Genomic DNA, 23,740 nt, shown 5'->3' on the forward strand with positions numbered 1-23,740 from the left:
GAACAGCAGTATCATTCTCTCTGTTGTGTGAGTGAGCCCCTGCATCGATCGCCATGTCTGGACGCGGAAAGCAAGGAGGAAAGGCCCGCGCTAAGGCCAAGACACGCTCTTCAAGAGCCGGGCTCCAGTTCCCCGTGGGCCGTGTGCACAGGCTGCTCCGGAAGGGAAGCTACGCCGAGAGGGTGGGCGCCGGTGCCCCAGTCTATCTGGCTGCAGTCCTGGAGTACCTGACCGCTGAGATCCTGGAGCTGGCCGGCAACGCGGCCCGGGACAACAAGAAGACCCGCATCATCCCCAGACACCTCCAGCTGGCCATCCGCAACGACGAGGAGCTGAACAAGCTGCTGGGCCGAGTCACCATCGCCCAGGGAGGAGTCCTGCCCAACATCCAGGCCGTGCTGCTGCCCAAGAAAACCGAGAGCCACAAGGCAGGGGGCAAAGCAAGCAAGTAAAGGCCCGCAGACCACCGTGGAAACACACCCTAAACACAAAGGCTCTTTTCAGGGCCAACCACAGACTCCATCAAAGAGCGTGTCCGTGCCAAGATGTTACTCTGGCGGCTTCATAGTTGCGGCAGCGCCCGCACCGTCGCTACATAGGAGGGCATGCCCAAGCCCTCTGACGTACACATAAATGTCACCCCCGTCCCAAAACCTAGCTTGAGGCCGACAATAATGTTTTTGTTAAAAAAAATAAATTTTTATAGGGGCAGATTACAGACTTGCCACAACCGGGCGTGACATGTGGACAGTGTTACGGGGTTGCAGGCGGCCGCACACAGCGGGGTGGTGCCGGTGAGGCCGTTAATGTGATGGCTCCATTAGAGCATTTCAGAGCCTTATGTTCATAGTGGGAACGGGCACCGAGCGCCAGGGTTAGGCGGGCCGCGGTGACGAGTGGGGGCCGGGAAGGGAGGCGTGTGTGTGTGCTTGACTGTGATCCGTGCCCCGGCGGCAGCTGCTGAGCCCACGACAAAGAGGCGGCTGGGAGCGCGCTCTTTTTCAAACGGCAACGGCCGCTCCCTGCCGGGGCCGGGCTCCCTCTCGCCTTCCGTTCAGTCACGTGGGCGGCTTGATGCGCCCTAGCTGGTCCGCCGCAGCTCCTCTATATAAGCAGCCGCCGCTGGCCTCGCCCTCAGTTCTGCTCAGTCACAGCACCGACAGGAGAACATGTCTGGACGCGGCAAAGGAGGGAAGGGGCTCGGCAAAGGCGGCGCCAAGAGGCACCGCAAGGTGCTCCGGGACAACATCCAGGGCATCACCAAGCCGGCCATCCGCCGCCTGGCGCGCCGTGGCGGGGTCAAGCGCATCTCCGGCCTCATCTACGAGGAGACCCGCGGGGTGCTGAAGGTTTTCCTGGAGAACGTGATCCGGGACGCCGTCACCTACACCGAGCACGCCAAGAGGAAGACCGTCACCGCCATGGATGTGGTCTACGCCCTGAAGCGCCAGGGCCGCACCCTCTACGGATTCGGCGGTTAAACACTCGGCTTGCCCACGGAGAAAAACACAAAACACCACAACCCAAAGGCTCTTTTAAGAGCCGACCACGATGTCATGGGAGAGCTGTGTCTATGCGCTAGGGTTCCCGCAGGGCTGCTTTCTAGGCCCACAGCCGGTCGGGTGAGGGGGGGGCACCAGGGGGATTTCGCTGCAATGCAAGGCACTGTCCCGGGGCCAGGGCGCCTTCCTGGAGCCCCGGCATGGGGGGGTCCAGGGGCGCGTTCATCCCAGTCCAGCCCACGGGGGTCCTGATGCCCTGTACTGGCGACCTAAGGCGGGTATAGCCCGGCCCAGGGGCCCGCCATCCTGGAGCCTTGTACTGGCGACCTAAGGCGGGTATAGCCCGGCCCAGGGGCCCGCCATCCTGGAGCCTTGTACTGGGGAGATAAGGCGGGTATAGCCGGGCCCAGGGGCCCGCCATCCTGGAGCCTTGCACTGGGGACATAAGGCGGGTATAGCCCGGCCCGGGGGCCCGCCATCCTGGATCCCTGGACTGGGGACCCAAGGCGAGTTTGGCCCGGCCCAGCTCAGTGCCGGCCATTCCCCTCGACTATTAAGCCCCCACGTAGTGGGGGCTTACAGAACACGGATGAGGGACAAAGGGTAGAGTTGGCGGCGCCGGGCGCGCCGCCGGCCATCTGGTCGCCGGGTTGCGCGACCAGATGGCCGGGCGGCGGAACGGCCGCGCTAACTCTAACTTTTGTCTCCCACTCGGGCGCTGTAAGCCCCCACTTCGTGGGGGCTTAATAGTCGGTAAGATAGAGTTCCCATGCAGGCCCATGGGGTGTGGGATCCTAATTTTTTTTTGTGAACGATCGTGACCGATTTCGGGGCCTTTAAGCACCTGTTTTAGTACTTTTATTTATTTATTTATTATTTTGGTTCAAGGGGACCATGGCACTACTTTTACCCAGGGCAATGGAGCTCCGCTTCGGGTAACATTTCAGGTTTTCCCCCTTAGCCAGAGATAGGCCCACAAAAAAAAAAAAAAAAAAAAAAAATTGCAATAATAATATAATACATACATATTTTTTAAATATTTTTTTTTTCGCCCAAAAATGAAATAAAGTCCTTCACAGTATCTGGTCCATTTTATTAGCCTCCAGTCATCCCTTTAACAATGTTTAATAAAAAAATAACAAAAATGTACTAAAATTTTAGGTCCAAGGGAACAAAGTCACTTTTTCAACATAGGGCTATGGAGCTTCGATTGGGGTAATATTTCAGGATTTACCCCTCGGATGGAGGTGGGAAAAAAAACTTCACTCAAAAGGTACACAAAGCCCTTTACATTATCAGATCCAAGACTTCAGTGTCTCGGGCCCATTTCTAGCCTCCAGGCGCTTGTTTTATTCTTTATATGACATTTTGAAATTTACAGGTTTAAGGGGACACAGTATCTCCTTCTACCCAGGGCTATGGAGCTCCGCGCAGGGTAAGATTTCAGGTTTCGCCCCTGGCTGGAGGTGTGAAAATAAAACACTTCACATGCTCAGGAAAGTTTATTTCACTCATTTACAGTATCAGAACAAGGCCTGCAAGGCCTTGGGTATGTTTCCAGCCTCAAGGCACCAGTTGTACTGATACTTGTGACACTGGGAGATGTCATGCTTCAAGGGGATGAAGTCGCACCTTCTACCCAGGGTCATGGAGCTCCGCGCAGGATAAGATTTCAGGGTTCACCCCAGGCTTGAGCTGTGAAGATAAAACACTTCACATACTCAGGAAAGTGTATTTAGCTGCTTTACAGTATCAGAATAAGGCCTGCAAGGCCTTGGGCCTACTTCCAGCCTCCTGGAACCAGTTTTACTGATACTTGTGACATTTGCAGGTGTTAGGCTTCAAGGGGATGAAGTCGCACCTTCCACCCAGGGTTATGGAACTCCGCGCAGGGTGAGATTTCAGGGTTCACCCCTGGATGGAAGTGTGAACATAAAACACTTCACATACTCAGGAAAGTGTATTTAGCTGCTTTACAGTATCAGAATAGGGCCTGCAAGGCCTTGGGTGTGTTTCCAGCCTCCTGGCACCAGTTTTACTGATACTTGTGACATTTAAAGGTGTAAGGCTTCAAGGGGATGAAGTCGCACCTTCTACCCAGGGTTATGGAGCTCTGCGCAGGGTGCGATGTCAGGGTTCACCCCTTGGCTGGAGGTGAGAAAATAAAACACTTCACATGCTCAGGAAAGTTTATTTCACTCATTTACAGTATCAGAACAAGGCCTGCAAGGCCGTGGGTATGTTTCCAGCCTCAAGGCACCAGTTGTACTGATACTTGTGACACTGGGAGATGTCATGCTTCAAGGGGATGAAGTCGCACCTTCCACCCAGGGTTATGGAACTCCGCGCAGGGTGAGATTTCAGGGTTCACCCCTGGATGGAAGTGTGAACATAAAACACTTCACATACTCAGGAAAGTGTATTTAGCTGCTTTACAGTATCAGAATAGGGCCTGCAAGGCCTTGGGTGTGTTTCCAGCCTCCTGGCACCAGTTTTACTGATACTTGTGACATTTAAAGGTGTTAGGCTTCAAGGGGATGAAGTCGCACCTTCTACCCAGGGTTATGGAGCTCTGCGCAGGGTGCGATGTCAGGGTTCACCCCTTGGCTGGAGGTGAGAAAATAAAACACTTCACATGCTCAGGAAAGTTTATTTAACTCCTTTACAGTATCAGAATAAGGCCTGCAAGGCCTTGGGCCTACTTCCAGCCTCCTGGCACCAGTTTTACTGATACTTGTGACATTTGCAGGTGTTAGGCATCAAGGGGATGAAGTCGCACCTTCTACCCAGGGTCATGGAGCTCCGCGCAGGGTAAGATTTCAGGCTTCACCCCAGGCTGGAGGAGTGAAAATAAAACACTTCACACACTCAGGAAAGTGTATTTAACTCCTTTACAGTATCAGAATAAGGCCTGCAAGGCCTTGGGCCTACTTCCAGCCTCCTGGCACCAGTTTTACTGATACTTGTGACATTTGCAGGTGTTCGGCTTCAAGGGGATGAAGTCGCACCTTCTACCCAGGGTCATGGAGCTCCGCGCAGGGTAAGATTTCAGGCTTCACCCCTGGCTGCAGGTGTGAAAATAAAACACTTCACATACTCAGGAAAGTGTATTTAGCTCCTTTACAGTATCAGAATAGGGCCTGCAAGGCCTTGGGCCTACTTCCAGCCTCCTGGAACCAGTTTTACTGATACTTGTGACATTTGCAGGTGTTAGGCTTCAAGGGGATGAAGTTGCACCTTCTACCCAGGGTTATGGAACTCCGCGCAGGGTGAGATTTCAGGGTTCACCCCTGGATGGAAGTGTGAGAATAAAACACTTCACATACTCAGGAAAGTATATTTAGCTGCTTTACAGTATCAGAATAAGGCCTGCAAGGCCTTGGGCCTACTTCCAGCCTCTTGGCACCAGTTTTACTGATACTTGTGACATTTGCAGGTGTTAGGCTTCAAGGGGATGAAGTCGCACCTTCTACCCAGGGTTATGGAGCTCCGCGCAGGGTGAGATTTCAGGGTTCACCCCTGGATGGAAGTGTGAACATAAAACACTTCACATACTCAGGAAAGTGTATTTAGCTGCTTTACAGTATCAGAATAAGGCCTGCAAGGCCTTGGGCCTACTTCCAGCCTCCTGGCACCAGTTTTACTGATACTTGTGACATATGCAGGTGTTCGGCTTCAAGGGGATGAAGTCGCACCTTCTACCCAGGGTCATGGAGCTCCGCGCAGGGTAAGATTTCAGGCTTCACCCCTGGCTGCAGGTGTGAAAATAAAACACTTCACATACTCAGGAAAGTGTATTTAGCTCCTTTACAGTATCAGAATAGGGCCTGCAAGGCCTTGGGCCTACTTCCAGCCTCCTGGAACCAGTTTTACTGATACTTGTGACATTTGCAGGTGTTAGGCTTCAAGGGGATGAAGCCGCACCTTCTACCCAGGTTTATGGAGCTCCGCGCAGGGTAAGATTTCAGGGTTCACCCCTGGCTGGAGGTGTGAAAATAAAACACTTCTCATACTCAGGAAAGTGTATTTAACTCCTTTACAGTATCAGAACAAGGCCTGCAAGGCCCTGGGCCTACTTCCAGCCTCCTGGCACCAGTTTTACTGATACTTGTGACATTTGCAGGTGTTAGGCTTCAAGGGGATGAAGTTGCACCTTCTACCCCTGGTTATGGAACTCCGCGCAGGGTGAGATTTCAGGGTTCACCCCTGGATGGAAGTGTGAGAATAAAACACTTCACATACTCAGGAAAGTGTATTTAGCTGCTTTACAGTATCAGAATAAGGCCTGCAAGGCCTTGGGCCTACTTCCAGCCTCTTGGCACCAGTTTTACTGATACTTGTGACATTTGCAGGTGTTAGGCTTCAAGGGGATGAAGTCGCACCTTCTACCCAGGGTTATGGAGCTCCGCGCAGGGTGAGATTTCAGGGTTCACCCCTGGATGGAAGTGTGAACATAAAACACTTCACATACTCGGGAAAGTGTATTTAGCTGCTTTACAGTATCAGAATAAGGCCTGCAAGGCCTTGGGCCTACTTCCAGCCTCCTGGCACCAGTTTTACTGATACTTGTGACATTTGCAGGTGTTAGGCATCAAGGGGATGAAGTCGCACCTTCTACCCAGGGTCATGGAGCTCCGCGCAGGGTAAGATTTCAGGCTTCACCCCAGGCTGGAGGGGTGAAAATAAAACACTTCACACACTCAGGAAAGTGTATTTAACTCCTTTACAGTATCAGAATAAGGCCTGCAAGGCCTTGGGCCTACTTCCAGCCTCCTGGCACCAGTTTTACTGATACTTGTGACATTTGCAGGTGTTAGGCTTCAAGGGGATGAAGTCGCACCTTCTACCCAGGGTTATGGAACTCCGCGCAGGGTGAGATTTCAGGGTTCACCCCTGGATGGAAGTGTGAACATAAAACACTTCACATACTCAGGAAAGTGTATTTAGCTGCTTTACAGTATCAGAATAAGGCCTGCAAGGCCTTGGGCCTACTTCCAGCCTCCTGGCACCAGTTTTACTGATACTTGTGACATTTGCAGGTGTTAGGCTTCAAGGGGATGAAGTCGCACCTTCTACCCAGGGTTATGGAACTCCGCGCAGGGTGAGATTTCAGGGTTCACCCCTGGATGGAAGTGTGAACATAAAACACTTCAAATACTCAGGAAAGTGTATTTAGCTACTTTACAGTATCAGAATAAGGCCTGCAAGGCCTTGGGCCTACTTCCAGCCTCCTGGCACCAGTTTTACTGATACTTGTGACATTTGTAGGTGTTAGGCTTCAAGGGCATGAAGTCGCACCTTCTACCCAGGGTCATGGAGCTCCGCGCAGGGTAAGATTTCAGGGTTCACCCCAGGCTGGAGGAGTGAAAATAAAACACTTCACACACTCAGGAAAGTGTATTTAACTCCTTTACAGTATCAGAATAAGGCCTGCAAGGCCTTGGGCCTACTTCCAGCCTCCTGGCACCAGTTTTACTGATACTTGTGACATTTGTAGGTGTTAGGCTTCAAGGGCATGAAGTCGCACCTTCTGCCCAGGGTCATGGAGCTCCACGCAGGGTAAGATTTCAGGGACCACCCCAGGCTTGAGCTGTGAAAATAAAACACTTCACATACTCAGGAAAGTGTATTTAGCTACTTTACAGTATCAGAATAAGGCCTGCAAGGCCTTGGGCCTACTTCCAGCATCCTGGCACCAGTTTTACTGATACTTGTGACATTTGTAGGTGTTAGGCTTCAAGGGGATGAAGTCGCACCTTCTACCCAGGGTCATGGAGCTCCGCGCAGGGTAAGATTTCAGGCTTCACCCCAGGCTGGAGGAGTGAAAATAAAACCCTTCACACACTCAGGAAAGTGTATTTAACTCCTTTACAGTATCAGAATAAGGCCTGCAAGGCCTTGGGCCTACTTCCAGCCTCCTGGCACCAGTTTTACTGATACTTGTGACATTTGCAGGTGTTAGGCTTCAAGGGGATGAAGTCGCACCTTCTACCCAGGGTTATGGAACTCCGCGCAGGGTGAGATTTCAGGGTTCACCCCTGGATGGAAGTGTGAGAATAAAACACTTCACATACTCAGGAACGTGTATTTAGCTGCTTTACAGCATCAGAATAAGGCCTGCAAGGCCTTGGGCCTACTTCCAGCCTCCTGGCACCAGTTTTACTGATACTTGTGACATTTGCAGGTGTTAGGCTTCAAGGGGATGAAGTCGCACCTTCTACCCAGGGTCATGGAGCTCCGCGCAGGGTAAGATTTCAAGCTTCACCCCAGGCTGGAGGAGTGAAAATAAAACCCTTCACACACTCAGGAAAGTGTATTTAACTCCTTTACAGTATCAGAATAAGGCCTGCAAGGCCTTGGGCCTACTTCCAGCCTCCTGGCACCAGTTTTACTGATACTTGTGACATTTGCAGGTGTTAGGCTTCAAGGGGATGAAGTCGCACCTTCTACCCAGGGTTATGGAACTCCGCGCAGGGTGAGATTTCAGGGTTCACCCCTGGATGGAAGTGTGAGAATAAAACACTTCACATACTCAGGAAAGTGTATTTAGCTGCTTTACAGTATCAGAATAAGGCCTGCACGGCCTTGGGCCTACTTCCAGCCTCCTGGCACCAGTTTTACTGATACTTGTGACATTTGCAGGTCTTAGGCTTCAAGGGGATGAAGTCGCACCTTCTACCCAGGGTCATGGAGCTCCGCGCAGGGTAAGATTTCAGGCTTCACCCCTGGCTGGAGGACTGAAAATAAAACACTTCACACACTCAGGAAAGTGTATTTAACTCATTTACAGTATCAGAATAAGGCCTGCAAGGCCTTGGGCCTACTTCCAGCCTCCTGGCACCAGTTTTACTGAAAGTTGTGACATTTGCAGGTGTTAGGCTTCAAGGGGATGAAGTCGCACCTTCTACCCAGGGTTATGGAACTCCGTGCAGGGTGAGATTTCAGGGTTCACCCCTGGATGGAAGTGTGAGAATAAAACACTTCACATACTCAGGAAAGTGTATTTAGCTGCTTTACAGTATCAGAATAAGGCCTGCAAGGCCTTGGGCCTACTTCCAGCCTCCTGGCACCAGTTTTACTGATACTTGTGACATTTGCAGGTCTTAGGCTTCAAGGGGATGAAGTCGCACCTTCTACCCAGGGTCATGGAGCTCCGCGCAGGGTAAGATTTCAGGCTTCACCCCAGGCTGGAGGAGTGAAAATAAAACACTTCACACACTCAGGAAAGTGTATTTAACTCCTTTACAGTATCAGAATAAGGCCTGCAAGGCCTTGGGCCTACTCCCAGCCTCCTGGCACCAGTTTTACTGATACTTGTGACATTTGCAGGTGTTAGGCTTCAAGGGGATGAAGTCGCACCTTCTACCCAGCATTATGGAACTCCGCGCAGGGTGAGATTTCAGGGTTCACCCCTGGATGGAAGTGTGAGAATAAAACACTTCACATACTCAGGAAAGTGTATTTAGCTGCTTTACAGTATCAGAATAAGGCCTGCAAGGCCTTGGGCCTACTTCCAGCCTCCTGGCACCAGTTTTACTGATACTTGTGACATTTGCAGGTGTTAGGCTTCAAGGGGATGAAGTCGCACCTTCTACCCAGGATTATGGAACTCCGCGCAGGGTGAGATTTCAGGGTTCACCCCTGGATGGAAGTGTGAGAATAAAACACTTCACATACTCAGGAAAGTGTATTTAACTCCTTTACAGTATCAGAACAAGGCCTGCCAGGCCATGGGTGTGTTTCCAGCCTCCAGGCACCAGTTTTACTGATACTTGTGACACTTGGAGGTGTCAAGCTTCAAGGGAACAAAGTCAAACCTTCTACCCAGGGTTATGGAGCTCCGCGCAGGATACGATTTCAGGTTTCACCCCTGGCTGCAGGTGTGAAAACAAAACACTTCACATACTCAGTAAAGTGTATTTAACCCCTTTACAGTATCAGAAAAAGGCCTGCAAGGCCTTGGGCCTACTTCCAGCCTCCTGGCACCAGTTGTACTGATACTTGTGACATTTGCAGGTGTTAGGCTTCAAGGGGACGAAGTCGCACCTTCTACCCAGGGTTATGGAGCTCCGCCCAGGGTAAGATTTCAGGTTTCACCCCTGGCTGCAGGTGTGAAAACAAAACACTTCACATACTCAGGAAAGTGTATTTAGCTCCTTTACAGTATCAGAATAAGGCCTGCAAGGCCTTGGGCCTACTTCCAGCCTCCTGGCACCAGTTTTACTGATACTTGTGACATTTGTAGGTGTTAGGCTTCAAGGGGATGAAGTCGCACCTTCTACCCAGGGTTATGGAACTCCGCGCAGGGTGAGATTTCAGGGTTCATCCCAGGCTTGAGCTGTGAAAATAAAACACTTCACACACTCAGGAAAGTGTATTTAACTCCTTTACAGTATCACAATAAGGCCTGCAAGGCCTTGGGCCTACTTCCGGCCTCCTGGCACCAGTTTTACTGATACTTGTGACATTTGCAGGTGTTAGGCTTCAAGGGGATGAAGTCGCACCTTCTACCCAGGGTTATGGAGCTCCGCGCAGGGTGAGATTTCAGGGTTCACCCCTGGATGGAAGTGTGAACATAAAACACTTCACATACTCAGGAAAGTGTATTTAGCTGCTTTACAGTATCAGAATAAGGCCTGCAAGGCCTTGGGCCTACTTCCAGCCTCCTGGCACCAGTTTTACTGATACTTGTGACATTTGCAGGTGTTCGGCTTCAAGGGGATGAAGTCGCACCTTCTACCCAGGGTCATGGAGCTCCGCGCAGGGTAAGATTTCAGGCTTCACCCCTGGCTGCAGGTGTGAAAATAAAACACTTCACATACTCAGGAAAGTGTATTTAGCTCCTTTACAGTATCAGAATAGGGCCTGCAAGGCCTTGGGCCTACTTCCAGCCTCCTGGAACCAGTTTTACTGATACTTGTGACATTTGCAGGTGTTAGGCTTCAAGGGGATGAAGCCGCACCTTCTACCCAGGTTTATGGAGCTCCGCGCAGGGTAAGATTTCAGGGTTCACCCCTGGCTGGAGGTGTGAAAATAAAACACTTCTCATACTCAGGAAAGTGTATTTAACTCCTTTACAGTATCAGAACAAGGCCTGCAAGGCCCTGGGCCTACTTCCAGCCTCCTGGCACCAGTTTTACTGATACTTGTGACATTTGCAGGTGTTAGGCTTCAAGGGGATGAAGTTGCACCTTCTACCCCTGGTTATGGAACTCCGCGCAGGGTGAGATTTCAGGGTTCACCCCTGGATGGAAGTGTGAGAATAAAACACTTCACATACTCAGGAAAGTGTATTTAGCTGCTTTACAGTATCAGAATAAGGCCTGCAAGGCCTTGGGCCTACTTCCAGCCTCTTGGCACCAGTTTTACTGATACTTGTGACATTTGCAGGTGTTAGGCTTCAAGGGGATGAAGTCGCACCTTCTACCCAGGGTTATGGAGCTCCGCGCAGGGTGAGATTTCAGGGTTCACCCCTGGATGGAAGTGTGAACATAAAACACTTCACATACTCAGGAAAGTGTATTTAGCTGCTTTACAGTATCAGAATAAGGCCTGCAAGGCCTTGGGCCTACTTCCAGCCTCCTGGCACCAGTTTTACTGATACTTGTGACATTTGCAGGTGTTAGGCATCAAGGGGATGAAGTCGCACCTTCTACCCAGGGTCATGGAGCTCCGCGCAGGGTAAGATTTCAGGCTTCACCCCAGGCTGGAGGGGTGAAAATAAAACACTTCACACACTCAGGAAAGTGTATTTAACTCCTTTACAGTATCAGAATAAGGCCTGCAAGGCCTTGGGCCTACTCCCAGCCTCCTGGCACCAGTTTTACTGATACTTGTGACATTTGCAGGTGTTAGGCTTCAAGGGGATGAAGTCGCACCTTCTACCCAGCATTATGGAACTCCGCGCAGGGTGAGATTTCAGGGTTCACCCCTGGATGGAAGTGTGAGAATAAAACACTTCACATACTCAGGAAAGTGTATTTAGCTGCTTTACAGTATCAGAATAAGGCCTGCAAGGCCTTGGGCCTACTTCCAGCCTCCTGGCACCAGTTTTACTGATACTTGTGACATTTGCAGGTGTTAGGCTTCAAGGGGATGAAGTCGCACCTTCTACCCAGGGTTATGGAACTCCGCGCAGGGTGAGATTTCAGGGTTCACCCCTGGATGGAAGTGTGAGAATAAAACACTTCACATACTCAGGAAAGTGTATTTAACTCCTTTACAGTATCAGAACAAGGCCTGCCAGGCCATGGGTGTGTTTCCAGCCTCCAGGCACCAGTTTTACTGATACTTGTGACACTTGGAGGTGTCAAGCTTCAAGGGAACAAAGTCAAACCTTCTACCCAGGGTTATGGAGCTCCGCGCAGGATACGATTTCAGGTTTCACCCCTGGCTGCAGGTGTGAAAACAAAACACTTCACATACTCAGTAAAGTGTATTTAACCCCTTTACAGTATCAGAAAAAGGCCTGCAAGGCCTTGGGCCTACTTCCAGCCTCCTGGCACCAGTTGTACTGATACTTGTGACATTTGCAGGTGTTAGGCTTCAAGGGGACGAAGTCGCACCTTCTACCCAGGGTTATGGAGCTCCGCCCAGGGTAAGATTTCAGGTTTCACCCCTGGCTGCAGGTGTGAAAACAAAACACTTCACATACTCAGGAAAGTGTATTTAGCTCCTTTACAGTATCAGAATAAGGCCTGCAAGGCCTTGGGCCTACTTCCAGCCTCCTGGCACCAGTTTTACTGATACTTGTGACATTTGTAGGTGTTAGGCTTCAAGGGGATGAAGTCGCACCTTCTACCCAGGGTTATGGAACTCCGCGCAGGGTGAGATTTCAGGGTTCACCCCTGGCTGGAGGTGTGACTATGTGGATTGTTTTGTTTTCACACCTCCAGCCAGGGGTGAACCCTGAAATCTCACCCTGCGCGGAGCTCCATAACCCTGGGTAGAAGGTGCGACTTCATCCCCTTTAAGCTGTAAACCTCCAAATGTCACACATTTTACTAAAACATGTACCTGGAAGCTAGGGATGGGCCGGAGATCCTGAAGGCTAAGATATGATACTGTGAATGGTGTTCATGTACGTTCTGGACTATGGGAAGTGTTTTGTTTCCTTCCCCTACCTCCATCCAAATTAGCAGCAGGCCTCGATCAGGCTACAGGGCGCAGAATATGATTTCTGGTCTCAGGTCTCCCTCGTGACATACCATTGGATTCAGGAGTGGTCCCCACTCCGGCGATAGGGCTGAGTAGAACAGTGGTAGTCACAGGCCTCACTCTGTACTGTACTATTCAGTTCCGCAGTGGGCCTCCCCCGGTCATAGGCTCAGCGTCTGACATACAGTAACTCACTCTGTCTACAGATGTCACCTCAGACGTACACCTAGCTCCAGCTGTAAAAATCAGCTCAGCAGAGTGCCTCCATGCCGGTACTGGGGTCACCATTTCAGGTGCATTCACACCCTCTGCTCTCACTTGGGGTGTCTTTAAACATGTAGGCCTAACTCGGCCGCCTTCCTTCATTGTGTCACTGTGTATTTATTGTATTGAGTCTGGCTCGGCGCTCGGCAGTGAATGCCCTCTGCCTGCATGTGAAGCTGCCAGCACACGGCCGCCTGGTGATGCGTGCGAGGCTGGAGCCAGGGCCGTGCCCCGCTGCTTGTAAGCCCCGAGCCGAGGGTGCCACAGCCGAGGGTGCAGGCGCGCGGGGAGGGCCCCCTGGCCCCCGGGACGGGGGCTCCCTGGCATTGTTTCCACCCCGCGCTCGGCCGGCGGAGCCCTGTGTTACTTTGGCCCGTTCCAGAACGCGCTCCCCGCGGCCCCCGCAGCCCCACTGTGACGCCACAGGGCCCGCTCCCTGCAGGAGCCCCCTCCCTCCCGCGGGCCGCCGCTCCCGGCCGCAGGAGTCGAGAGTGGACCGGGGAAAAGGGGCCCGGAGCCCGGGATTTCAGGCATGGAGGCGCCCGCCGTCGGGGGAGCGCCGAGTCTCCCCGCGGATCACAAGCCAGGGACGAGGGGTGGATCCGAAACGGGGGCAGGCGCGGGAGAGGGCCGAAGCTGGGCTCCTGGTCATGTATGCGTGGAAGCGCGTGTTTAACTGATTGTGTTTTAAAACGTGGATAATCCGAAGGTAGGAAACACAAAAGTCAGCTGGGAGCAGAGAGCCGAGTGTGCCTCGCACAGCCCTGTCTGCTCGGGACCAATCAGAGGCCGGCTCCTCCCTGTATATAATCACGGGGCTCGGGTCTGGGAGGGACATTTCTTTTCAGTGACAGCGCCCGCGCCGAGACTCGCATTACAATGGCCGAAACCGCTCCAGCCGCCGCGGCGCCTCCCGCTGAGGTCGCCCCCAAGAAAAAGCAGCAGAAGAAGACAGCGGGGGCCTCGAAGGCCAAGAAGCCTTCCGGCCCCAGCGTGGCCGATCTGATCCTGAAGGTGGTGACCGCCTCTGCCGAGAGGAAGGGAGTCTCCCTGTCGGCCATGAAGAAGGGGCTGGTCGCCGAGGGCTACGATGTGGACAAGAACAAGAGCCGGGTCAAGGCCTCCGTCAAGAGCCTGGTCAGCAAAGGCGCCCTGGCCCAGCTGAAGGGCACCGGGGCCTCCGGATCCTTCAAGGTGAACAAGAAGCAGCTGGAGGGCAAGAAGGCGGCCAAGAAGGCGGCCGCCAAGACCAAGAAACCAGCGGCCAAGAAAGCTGCCCCAGCCGCCAAGAAGCCCAAAAAGGCTCCCGCGGGGGTCAAGAAGAGCCCGAAGAAGGTCAAGAAGCCAGCGGCAGCAAAGAGCCCCAAGAAGCCCAAGGCTGCCCCCGCCAAGAAGGCTGCCAAGAGCCCAGCGAAAGCCAAGGCGGCGAAGCCCAAAGTGGCCAAGAAAAGCCCTGCCAAGGTAGTCAAACCCAAGGCAGCCAAGCCCAAAGCAGCCAAGCCCAAGAAGGCAGCGCCCAAGAAGAAGTAAGGGCTTGCACCGAGACACTGCAAACACAACGGCTCTTTTAAGAGCCATCCACCCGGTCCAGAAGAGAGCTTGTTCGTCCCCACCCTTGCACCCCGCGTGCACCCTTCTCTATGATAATAAACGGCACAGTAAATCCATAGCGCGCCTTTCCGCACGCGAGTGCCGTGTGTGATCTTGGTCATATGAAAGGCTCTTTTGGTGTTGCGTGGATTGGAATCTTTATAACAAAGAAAGAAGGGGGTCTGGGAGTTATTAGACCTCAGTTCATAATAAATGTGAGATAACGTGTGCCTTGGTGCTTTCACTGTAACCGGGCAGACTCGAAGTGGTGTCTGCATAAAGCAGACGATTGTGAAAGTGAAATCGAGCGCAGTGAACGGCGGCGTGTTCCAGGGTGACCAAGGGCGGTACACTTATAACATCCTGGGCTCCTCGCCCAGTTGACCAGGGTCGAGAAGGGGGGCGAGGGGTTCTTGTGACTACAAATGAATGGATGGACACTGAGACAAAGGCTGACCGAAGCGCCGGCTTCGGCTCCAACGTACATCATCCAATCCGGAGGGTTCCCTTTTCTCCACAGCTCATTGGAGAGACAGTCTGCAGCCTCAGGTTGAGTAGCCAATCGTTGCACACCGCGGGCTATTTTCGAACGTGGGGCGGGAGCTTCAGCCAACCAGAGCAGCCCTCCGTCTTCGAGTGCATAAATAGGGCTCTTGCCTGCTTGAACGCCATTCTTCCTCGCTCGTCGTTGAAAGAGACCGCTCCCGCCATGGCCCGCACCAAGCAGACAGCCCGCAAGTCCACCGGCGGCAAAGCGCCTCGCAAGCAGCTGGCCACCAAGGCTGCCCGCAAGAGCGCGCCTGCCACCGGCGGCGTCAAGAAGCCTCACCGCTACCGACCGGGCACCGTGGCTCTCCGCGAGATCCGCCGCTACCAGAAGTCCACCGAGCTCCTCATCCGCAAGCTGCCGTTCCAGCGCTTGGTGAGGGAGATCGCCCAGGACTTCAAGACCGACCTGCGCTTCCAGAGCTCCGCCGTCATGGCCCTGCAAGAGGCCAGCGAGGCCTACCTGGTCGGGCTCTTCGAGGACACCAACCTGTGCGCCATCCACGCCAAGAGGGTGACCATCATGCCCAAGGACATCCAGCTGGCCCGTCGTATCCGAGGCGAGAGGGCCTAAGGAGGCACACCGACCCGATCAACCACCACAACGGCTCTTTTAAGGGCCACCACCCTGTCACCTACGAGCTTCTCTTGTCTGCCATGGCATGTTCTACAGGTTAGGGTGGGTTGGCTGGGAGTACCACGAGTACTGGGTAACTTATACCGGCACTGGGTGACCAGGGCACTCCGTGTTCACAGTGCACGGCCACCTCTTCAATTAATAAAGAGCTTTGTTTGGGTAGAGGGTCGTGTTGGGATCCGCTGGTCACAAGCCAGCGCTGTGGGGCATCTGTGCTCCCGGTACATCGGGTTCATGTCTCCGATTTCGGGAGCCGTTGCCCTTGGTCTTACAGTACAAACAGAACGTGGCCCCACGCACACACTTAAAACTGGTCACCCGAAACATGGAAAACAATAAGCCCGGGGGCAACCGTGCGAGTTCCGCGCGGGCTTTATTTAACGTCACCGTTACATTACAGAGCTTGTGTGACACTTGGTCCCAAAGAGGGCTCATTCATATAAACATGTTTATTAAAACGGGTTGCCCGCTCCATCGTCCCTCGGTCTGCAGCAAGCCCCGTGAAAGCAGGTCTTGTGCGCTCAAAATTACCGTTTAAAACACTTTTTTCTCCGGTCATAAATGAAGCACATTAGCTCTTAGGGGAGGACGTGAGTGGCCCTTAAAAGAGCCGTTGTGTTCGTTGGGGATACGCCTCGAAGCCTTACTTGGCGCTGGTGTACTTGGTGACGGCCTTGGTGCCCTCGGACACGGCGTGCTTGGCCAGCTCTCCGGGCAGCAGCAGACGCACTGCGGTCTGGATCTCCCGGGAGGTGATGGTGCGCCGCGAGTTGTAGTGGGCCAGGCGGGAAGCTTCCCCGGCGATGCGCTCGAAGATGTCGTTCACGAAGGAGTTCATGATGCCCATGGCCTTGGAGGAGATGCCGGTGTCCGGGTGCACCTGCTTCATCACTTTGTAAATGTAGATGGCATAGCTTTCCTTCCTGCTCCTCTTGCGCTTCTTCCCGTCCTTCTTGGGCGGCTTGGAGAGCGCTTTCTTGGAGCCCTTCTTGGGAGCCGGCGCGGACTTGGCTGGTTCAGGCATGGTCGACAATCTGCACCGCTTCCTGTGGAGCCGAGAGAAATAAGGCAGACGTGCCCGGCACTTGTATTTATAGGCTGGGCGTGTAAAGTAGCTGCTTCTCTGCTCTCCCTTCTCATTGGCAGGCAAAGGCAAGCCCCCCACCTCCTAGTGTACTGCGGTTCTGGGACTCTGATTGGTGAAACAGAAGCCCTCCTCCCTCCAATGAGAAGTACTATCAGCGCCTAGCTGTCAACCAATCAGACGCACCCGAAGTCTTTATATCGCCGGAGTCCCGCAGAACAGCAGTATCATTCTCTCTGTTGTGTGAGTGAGCCCCTGCATCGATCGCCATGTCTGGACGCGGAAAGCAAGGAGGAAAGGCCCGCGCTAAGGCCAAGACACGCTCTTCAAGAGCCGGGCTCCAGTTCCCCGTGGGCCGTGTGCACAGGCTGCTCCGGAAGGGAAGCTACGCCGAGAGGGTGGGCGCCGGTGCCCCAGTCTATCTGGCTGCAGTCCTGGAGTACCTGACCGCTGAGATCCTGGAGCTGGCCGGCAACGCGGCCCGGGACAACAAGAAGACCCGCATCATCCCCAGACACCTCCAGCTGGCCATCCGCAACGACGAGGAGCTGAACAAGCTGCTGGGCCGAGTCACCATCGCCCAGGGAGGAGTCCTGCCCAACATCCAGGCCGTGCTGCTGCCCAAGAAAACCGAGAGCCACAAGGCAGGGGGCAAAGCAAGCAAGTAAAGGCCCGCAGACCACCGTGGAAACACACCCTAAACACAAAGGCTCTTTTCAGGGCCAACCACAGACTCCATCAAAGAGCGTGTCCGTGCCAAGATGTTACTCTGGCGGCTTCATAGTTGCGGCAGCGCCCGCACCGTCGCTACATAGGAGGGCATGCCCAAGCCCTCTGACGTACACATAAATGTCACCCCCGTCCCAAAACCTAGCTTGAGGCCGACAATAATGTTTTTGTTAAAAAAAATAAATTTTTATAGGGGCAGATTACAGACTTGCCACAACCGGGCGTGACATGTGGACAGTGTTACGGGGTTGCAGGCGGCCGCACACAGCGGGGTGGTGCCGGTGAGGCCGTTAATGTGATGGCTCCATTAGAGCATTTCAGAGCCTTATGTTCATAGTGGGAACGGGCACCGAGCGCCAGGGTTAGGCGGGCCGCGGTGACGAGTGGGGGCCGGGAAGGGAGGCGTGTGTGTGTGCTTGACTGTGATCCGTGCCCCGGCGGCAGCTGCTGAGCCCACGACAAAGAGGCGGCTGGGAGCGCGCTCTTTTTCAAACGGCAACGGCCGCTCCCTGCCGGGGCCGGGCTCCCTCTCGCCTTCCGTTCAGTCACGTGGGCGGCTTGATGCGCCCTAGCTGGTCCGCCGCAGCTCCTCTATATAAGCAGCCGCCGCTGGCCTCGCCCTCAGTTCTGCTCAGTCACAGCACCGACAGGAGAACATGTCTGGACGCGGCAAAGGAGGGAAGGGGCTCGGCAAAGGCGGCGCCAAGAGGCACCGCAAGGTGCTCCGGGACAACATCCAGGGCATCACCAAGCCGGCCATCCGCCGCCTGGCGCGCCGTGGCGGGGTCAAGCGCATCTCCGGCCTCATCTACGAGGAGACCCGCGGGGTGCTGAAGGTTTTCCTGGAGAACGTGATCCGGGACGCCGTCACCTACACCGAGCACGCCAAGAGGAAGACCGTCACCGCCATGGATGTGGTCTACGCCCTGAAGCGCCAGGGCCGCACCCTCTACGGATTCGGCGGTTAAACACTCGGCTTGCCCACGGAGAAAAACACAAAACACCACAACCCAAAGGCTCTTTTAAGAGCCGACCACGATGTCATGGGAGAGCTGTGTCTATGCGCTAGGGTTCCCGCAGGGCTGCTTTCTAGGCCCACAGCCGGTCGGGTGAGGGGGGGGCACCAGGGGGATTTCGCTGCAATGCAAGGCACTGTCCCGGGGCCAGGGCGCCTTCCTGGAGCCCCGGCATGGGGGGGTCCAGGGGCGCGTTCATCCCAGTCCAGCCCACGGGGGTCCTGATGCCCTGTACTGGCGACCTAAGGCGGGTATAGCCCGGCCCAGGGGCCCGCCATCCTGGAGCCTTGTACTGGCGACCTAAGGCGGGTATAGCCCGGCCCAGGGGCCCGCCATCCTGGAGCCTTGTACTGGGGAGATAAGGCGGGTATAGCCGGGCCCAGGGGCCCGCCATCCTGGAGCCTTGCACTGGGGACATAAGGCGGGTATAGCCCGGCCCGGGGGCCCGCCATCCTGGATCCCTGGACTGGGGACCCAAGGCGAGTTTGGCCCGGCCCAGCTCAGTGCCGGCCATTCCCCTCGACTATTAAGCCCCCACGTAGTGGGGGCTTACAGAACACGGATGAGGGACAAAGGGTAGAGTTGGCGGCGCCGGGCGCGCCGCCGGCCATCTGGTCGCCGGGTTGCGCGACCAGATGGCCGGGCGGCGGAACGGCCGCGCTAACTCTAACTTTTGTCTCCCACTCGGGCGCTGTAAGCCCCCACTTCGTGGGGGCTTAATAGTCGGTAAGATAGAGTTCCCATGCAGGCCCATGGGGTGTGGGATCCTAATTTTTTTTTGTGAACGATCGTGACCGATTTCGGGGCCTTTAAGCACCTGTTTTAGTACTTTTATTTATTTATTTATTATTTTGGTTCAAGGGGACCATGGCACTACTTTTACCCAGGGCAATGGAGCTCCGCTTCGGGTAACATTTCAGGTTTTCCCCCTTAGCCAGAGATAGGCCCACAAAAAAAAAAAAAAAAAAAAAAAATTGCAATAATAATATAATACATACATATTTTTTAAATATTTTTTTTTTCGCCCAAAAATGAAATAAAGTCCTTCACAGTATCTGGTCCATTTTATTAGCCTCCAGTCATCCCTTTAACAATGTTTAATAAAAAAATAACAAAAATGTACTAAAATTTTAGGTCCAAGGGAACAAAGTCACTTTTTCAACATAGGGCTATGGAGCTTCGATTGGGGTAATATTTCAGGATTTACCCCTCGGATGGAGGTGGGAAAAAAAACTTCACTCAAAAGGTACACAAAGCCCTTTACATTATCAGATCCAAGACTTCAGTGTCTCGGGCCCATTTCTAGCCTCCAGGCGCTTGTTTTATTCTTTATATGACATTTTGAAATTTACAGGTTTAAGGGGACACAGTATCTCCTTCTACCCAGGGCTATGGAGCTCCGCGCAGGGTAAGATTTCAGGTTTCGCCCCTGGCTGGAGGTGTGAAAATAAAACACTTCACATGCTCAGGAAAGTTTATTTCACTCATTTACAGTATCAGAACAAGGCCTGCAAGGCCTTGGGTATGTTTCCAGCCTCAAGGCACCAGTTGTACTGATACTTGTGACACTGGGAGATGTCATGCTTCAAGGGGATGAAGTCGCACCTTCTACCCAGGGTCATGGAGCTCCGCGCAGGATAAGATTTCAGGGTTCACCCCAGGCTTGAGCTGTGAAGATAAAACACTTCACATACTCAGGAAAGTGTATTTAGCTGCTTTACAGTATCAGAATAAGGCCTGCAAGGCCTTGGGCCTACTTCCAGCCTCCTGGAACCAGTTTTACTGATACTTGTGACATTTGCAGGTGTTAGGCTTCAAGGGGATGAAGTCGCACCTTCCACCCAGGGTTATGGAACTCCGCGCAGGGTGAGATTTCAGGGTTCACCCCTGGATGGAAGTGTGAACATAAAACACTTCACATACTCAGGAAAGTGTATTTAGCTGCTTTACAGTATCAGAATAGGGCCTGCAAGGCCTTGGGTGTGTTTCCAGCCTCCTGGCACCAGTTTTACTGATACTTGTGACATTTAAAGGTGTAAGGCTTCAAGGGGATGAAGTCGCACCTTCTACCCAGGGTTATGGAGCTCTGCGCAGGGTGCGATGTCAGGGTTCACCCCTTGGCTGGAGGTGAGAAAATAAAACACTTCACATGCTCAGGAAAGTTTATTTCACTCATTTACAGTATCAGAACAAGGCCTGCAAGGCCGTGGGTATGTTTCCAGCCTCAAGGCACCAGTTGTACTGATACTTGTGACACTGGGAGATGTCATGCTTCAAGGGGATGAAGTCGCACCTTCCACCCAGGGTTATGGAACTCCGCGCAGGGTGAGATTTCAGGGTTCACCCCTGGATGGAAGTGTGAACATAAAACACTTCACATACTCAGGAAAGTGTATTTAGCTGCTTTACAGTATCAGAATAGGGCCTGCAAGGCCTTGGGTGTGTTTCCAGCCTCCTGGCACCAGTTTTACTGATACTTGTGACATTTAAAGGTGTTAGGCTTCAAGGGGATGAAGTCGCACCTTCTACCCAGGGTTATGGAGCTCTGCGCAGGGTGCGATGTCAGGGTTCACCCCTTGGCTGGAGGTGAGAAAATAAAACACTTCACATGCTCAGGAAAGTTTATTTAACTCCTTTACAGTATCAGAATAAGGCCTGCAAGGCCTTGGGCCTACTTCCAGCCTCCTGGCACCAGTTTTACTGATACTTGTGACATTTGCAGGTGTTAGGCATCAAGGGGATGAAGTCGCACCTTCTACCCAGGGTCATGGAGCTCCGCGCAGGGTAAGATTTCAGGCTTCACCCCAGGCTGGAGGAGTGAAAATAAAACACTTCACACACTCAGGAAAGTGTATTTAACTCCTTTACAGTATCAGAATAAGGCCTGCAAGGCCTTGGGCCTACTTCCAGCCTCCTGGCACCAGTTTTACTGATACTTGTGACATTTGCAGGTGTTCGGCTTCAAGGGGATGAAGTCGCACCTTCTACCCAGGGTCATGGAGCTCCGCGCAGGGTAAGATTTCAGGCTTCACCCCTGGCTGCAGGTGTGAAAATAAAACACTTCACATACTCAGGAAAGTGTATTTAGCTCCTTTACAGTATCAGAATAGGGCCTGCAAGGCCTTGGGCCTACTTCCAGCCTCCTGGAACCAGTTTTACTGATACTTGTGACATTTGCAGGTGTTAGGCTTCAAGGGGATGAAGTTGCACCTTCTACCCAGGGTTATGGAACTCCGCGCAGGGTGAGATTTCAGGGTTCACCCCTGGATGGAAGTGTGAGAATAAAACACTTCACATACTCAGGAAAGTATATTTAGCTGCTTTACAGTATCAGAATAAGGCCTGCAAGGCCTTGGGCCTACTTCCAGCCTCTTGGCACCAGTTTTACTGATACTTGTGACATTTGCAGGTGTTAGGCTTCAAGGGGATGAAGTCGCACCTTCTACCCAGGGTTATGGAGCTCCGCGCAGGGTGAGATTTCAGGGTTCACCCCTGGATGGAAGTGTGAACATAAAACACTTCACATACTCAGGAAAGTGTATTTAGCTGCTTTACAGTATCAGAATAAGGCCTGCAAGGCCTTGGGCCTACTTCCAGCCTCCTGGCACCAGTTTTACTGATACTTGTGACATATGCAGGTGTTCGGCTTCAAGGGGATGAAGTCGCACCTTCTACCCAGGGTCATGGAGCTCCGCGCAGGGTAAGATTTCAGGCTTCACCCCTGGCTGCAGGTGTGAAAATAAAACACTTCACATACTCAGGAAAGTGTATTTAGCTCCTTTACAGTATCAGAATAGGGCCTGCAAGGCCTTGGGCCTACTTCCAGCCTCCTGGAACCAGTTTTACTGATACTTGTGACATTTGCAGGTGTTAGGCTTCAAGGGGATGAAGCCGCACCTTCTACCCAGGTTTATGGAGCTCCGCGCAGGGTAAGATTTCAGGGTTCACCCCTGGCTGGAGGTGTGAAAATAAAACACTTCTCATACTCAGGAAAGTGTATTTAACTCCTTTACAGTATCAGAACAAGGCCTGCAAGGCCCTGGGCCTACTTCCAGCCTCCTGGCACCAGTTTTACTGATACTTGTGACATTTGCAGGTGTTAGGCTTCAAGGGGATGAAGTTGCACCTTCTACCCCTGGTTATGGAACTCCGCGCAGGGTGAGATTTCAGGGTTCACCCCTGGATGGAAGTGTGAGAATAAAACACTTCACATACTCAGGAAAGTGTATTTAGCTGCTTTACAGTATCAGAATAAGGCCTGCAAGGCCTTGGGCCTACTTCCAGCCTCTTGGCACCAGTTTTACTGATACTTGTGACATTTGCAGGTGTTAGGCTTCAAGGGGATGAAGTCGCACCTTCTACCCAGGGTTATGGAGCTCCGCGCAGGGTGAGATTTCAGGGTTCACCCCTGGATGGAAGTGTGAACATAAAACACTTCACATACTCGGGAAAGTGTATTTAGCTGCTTTACAGTATCAGAATAAGGCCTGCAAGGCCTTGGGCCTACTTCCAGCCTCCTGGCACCAGTTTTACTGATACTTGTGACATTTGCAGGTGTTAGGCATCAAGGGGATGAAGTCGCACCTTCTACCCAGGGTCATGGAGCTCCGCGCAGGGTAAGATTTCAGGCTTCACCCCAGGCTGGAGGGGTGAAAATAAAACACTTCACACACTCAGGAAAGTGTATTTAACTCCTTTACAGTATCAGAATAAGGCCTGCAAGGCCTTGGGCCTACTTCCAGCCTCCTGGCACCAGTTTTACTGATACTTGTGACATTTGCAGGTGTTAGGCTTCAAGGGGATGAAGTCGCACCTTCTACCCAGGGTTATGGAACTCCGCGCAGGGTGAGATTTCAGGGTTCACCCCTGGATGGAAGTGTGAACATAAAACACTTCACATACTCAGGAAAGTGTATTTAGCTGCTTTACAGTATCAGAATAAGGCCTGCAAGGCCTTGGGCCTACTTCCAGCCTCCTGGCACCAGTTTTACTGATACTTGTGACATTTGCAGGTGTTAGGCTTCAAGGGGATGAAGTCGCACCTTCTACCCAGGGTTATGGAACTCCGCGCAGGGTGAGATTTCAGGGTTCACCCCTGGATGGAAGTGTGAACATAAAACACTTCAAATACTCAGGAAAGTGTATTTAGCTACTTTACAGTATCAGAATAAGGCCTGCAAGGCCTTGGGCCTACTTCCAGCCTCCTGGCACCAGT

At 52.8% G+C, this 23,740-nt stretch overlaps 4 protein-coding genes and 1 pseudogene across 5 annotated transcripts; 4 read left to right on the forward strand and 1 right to left on the reverse strand.

Moving 5' to 3' along the window:
* Positions 1–1,169: 1,169 nt before the first annotated feature.
* LOC146830032 (histone H4) lies at positions 1,170–1,481 on the forward strand. Its single transcript, XM_085603687.1, has one exon. The coding sequence runs from the start codon at positions 1,170–1,172 to the stop codon at positions 1,479–1,481; it is 312 nt and encodes a 103-aa protein (XP_085459813.1).
* Positions 1,482–13,572: 12,091 nt separating this feature from the next.
* On the forward strand, positions 13,573–14,500 carry LOC146830033 (histone H1.3-like). Its single transcript, XM_085604262.1, has one exon. The coding sequence runs from the start codon at positions 13,803–13,805 to the stop codon at positions 14,451–14,453; it is 651 nt and encodes a 216-aa protein (XP_085460388.1). The 5' UTR covers positions 13,573–13,802; the 3' UTR covers positions 14,454–14,500.
* A 116-nt stretch (positions 14,501–14,616) lies between these two features.
* On the forward strand, positions 14,617–15,823 carry LOC146830034 (histone H3-like). Its single transcript, XM_085604261.1, has one exon. It carries the CDS (start codon positions 14,947–14,949, stop codon positions 15,631–15,633), a length of 687 nt encoding a protein of 228 aa, XP_085460387.1. The 5' UTR covers positions 14,617–14,946; the 3' UTR covers positions 15,634–15,823.
* Positions 15,824–16,289: 466 nt separating this feature from the next.
* LOC146830035 (histone H2B 1.2-like) lies at positions 16,290–16,851 on the reverse strand (annotated as a pseudogene). The gene has a single exon (XR_014961348.1). The product of XR_014961348.1 is annotated as a histone H2B 1.2-like (transcript).
* Positions 16,852–18,165: 1,314 nt separating this feature from the next.
* Positions 18,166–18,477, forward strand: LOC146830036 (histone H4). The gene has a single exon (XM_085603688.1). It carries the CDS (start codon positions 18,166–18,168, stop codon positions 18,475–18,477), a length of 312 nt encoding a protein of 103 aa, XP_085459814.1.
* Positions 18,478–23,740: the final 5,263 nt, after the last annotated feature.

Source organism: Triturus cristatus, chromosome 5_1 (assembly GCF_964204655.1).
Source record: "Triturus cristatus chromosome 5_1, aTriCri1.1, whole genome shotgun sequence".
In the NCBI taxonomy this organism is placed as follows: domain Eukaryota; kingdom Metazoa; phylum Chordata; class Amphibia; order Caudata; family Salamandridae; genus Triturus; species Triturus cristatus.

Coding starts and splice junctions, on each gene's coding strand:
- LOC146830032 (XM_085603687.1), top strand. CDS start 1,170: ATGTCTGGACGCGGCAAAGGAGGGAAGGGGCTCGGCAAAGGCGGCGCC.
- LOC146830033 (XM_085604262.1), top strand. CDS start 13,803: ATGGCCGAAACCGCTCCAGCCGCCGCGGCGCCTCCCGCTGAGGTCGCC.
- LOC146830034 (XM_085604261.1), top strand. CDS start 14,947: ATGGACACTGAGACAAAGGCTGACCGAAGCGCCGGCTTCGGCTCCAAC.
- LOC146830036 (XM_085603688.1), top strand. CDS start 18,166: ATGTCTGGACGCGGCAAAGGAGGGAAGGGGCTCGGCAAAGGCGGCGCC.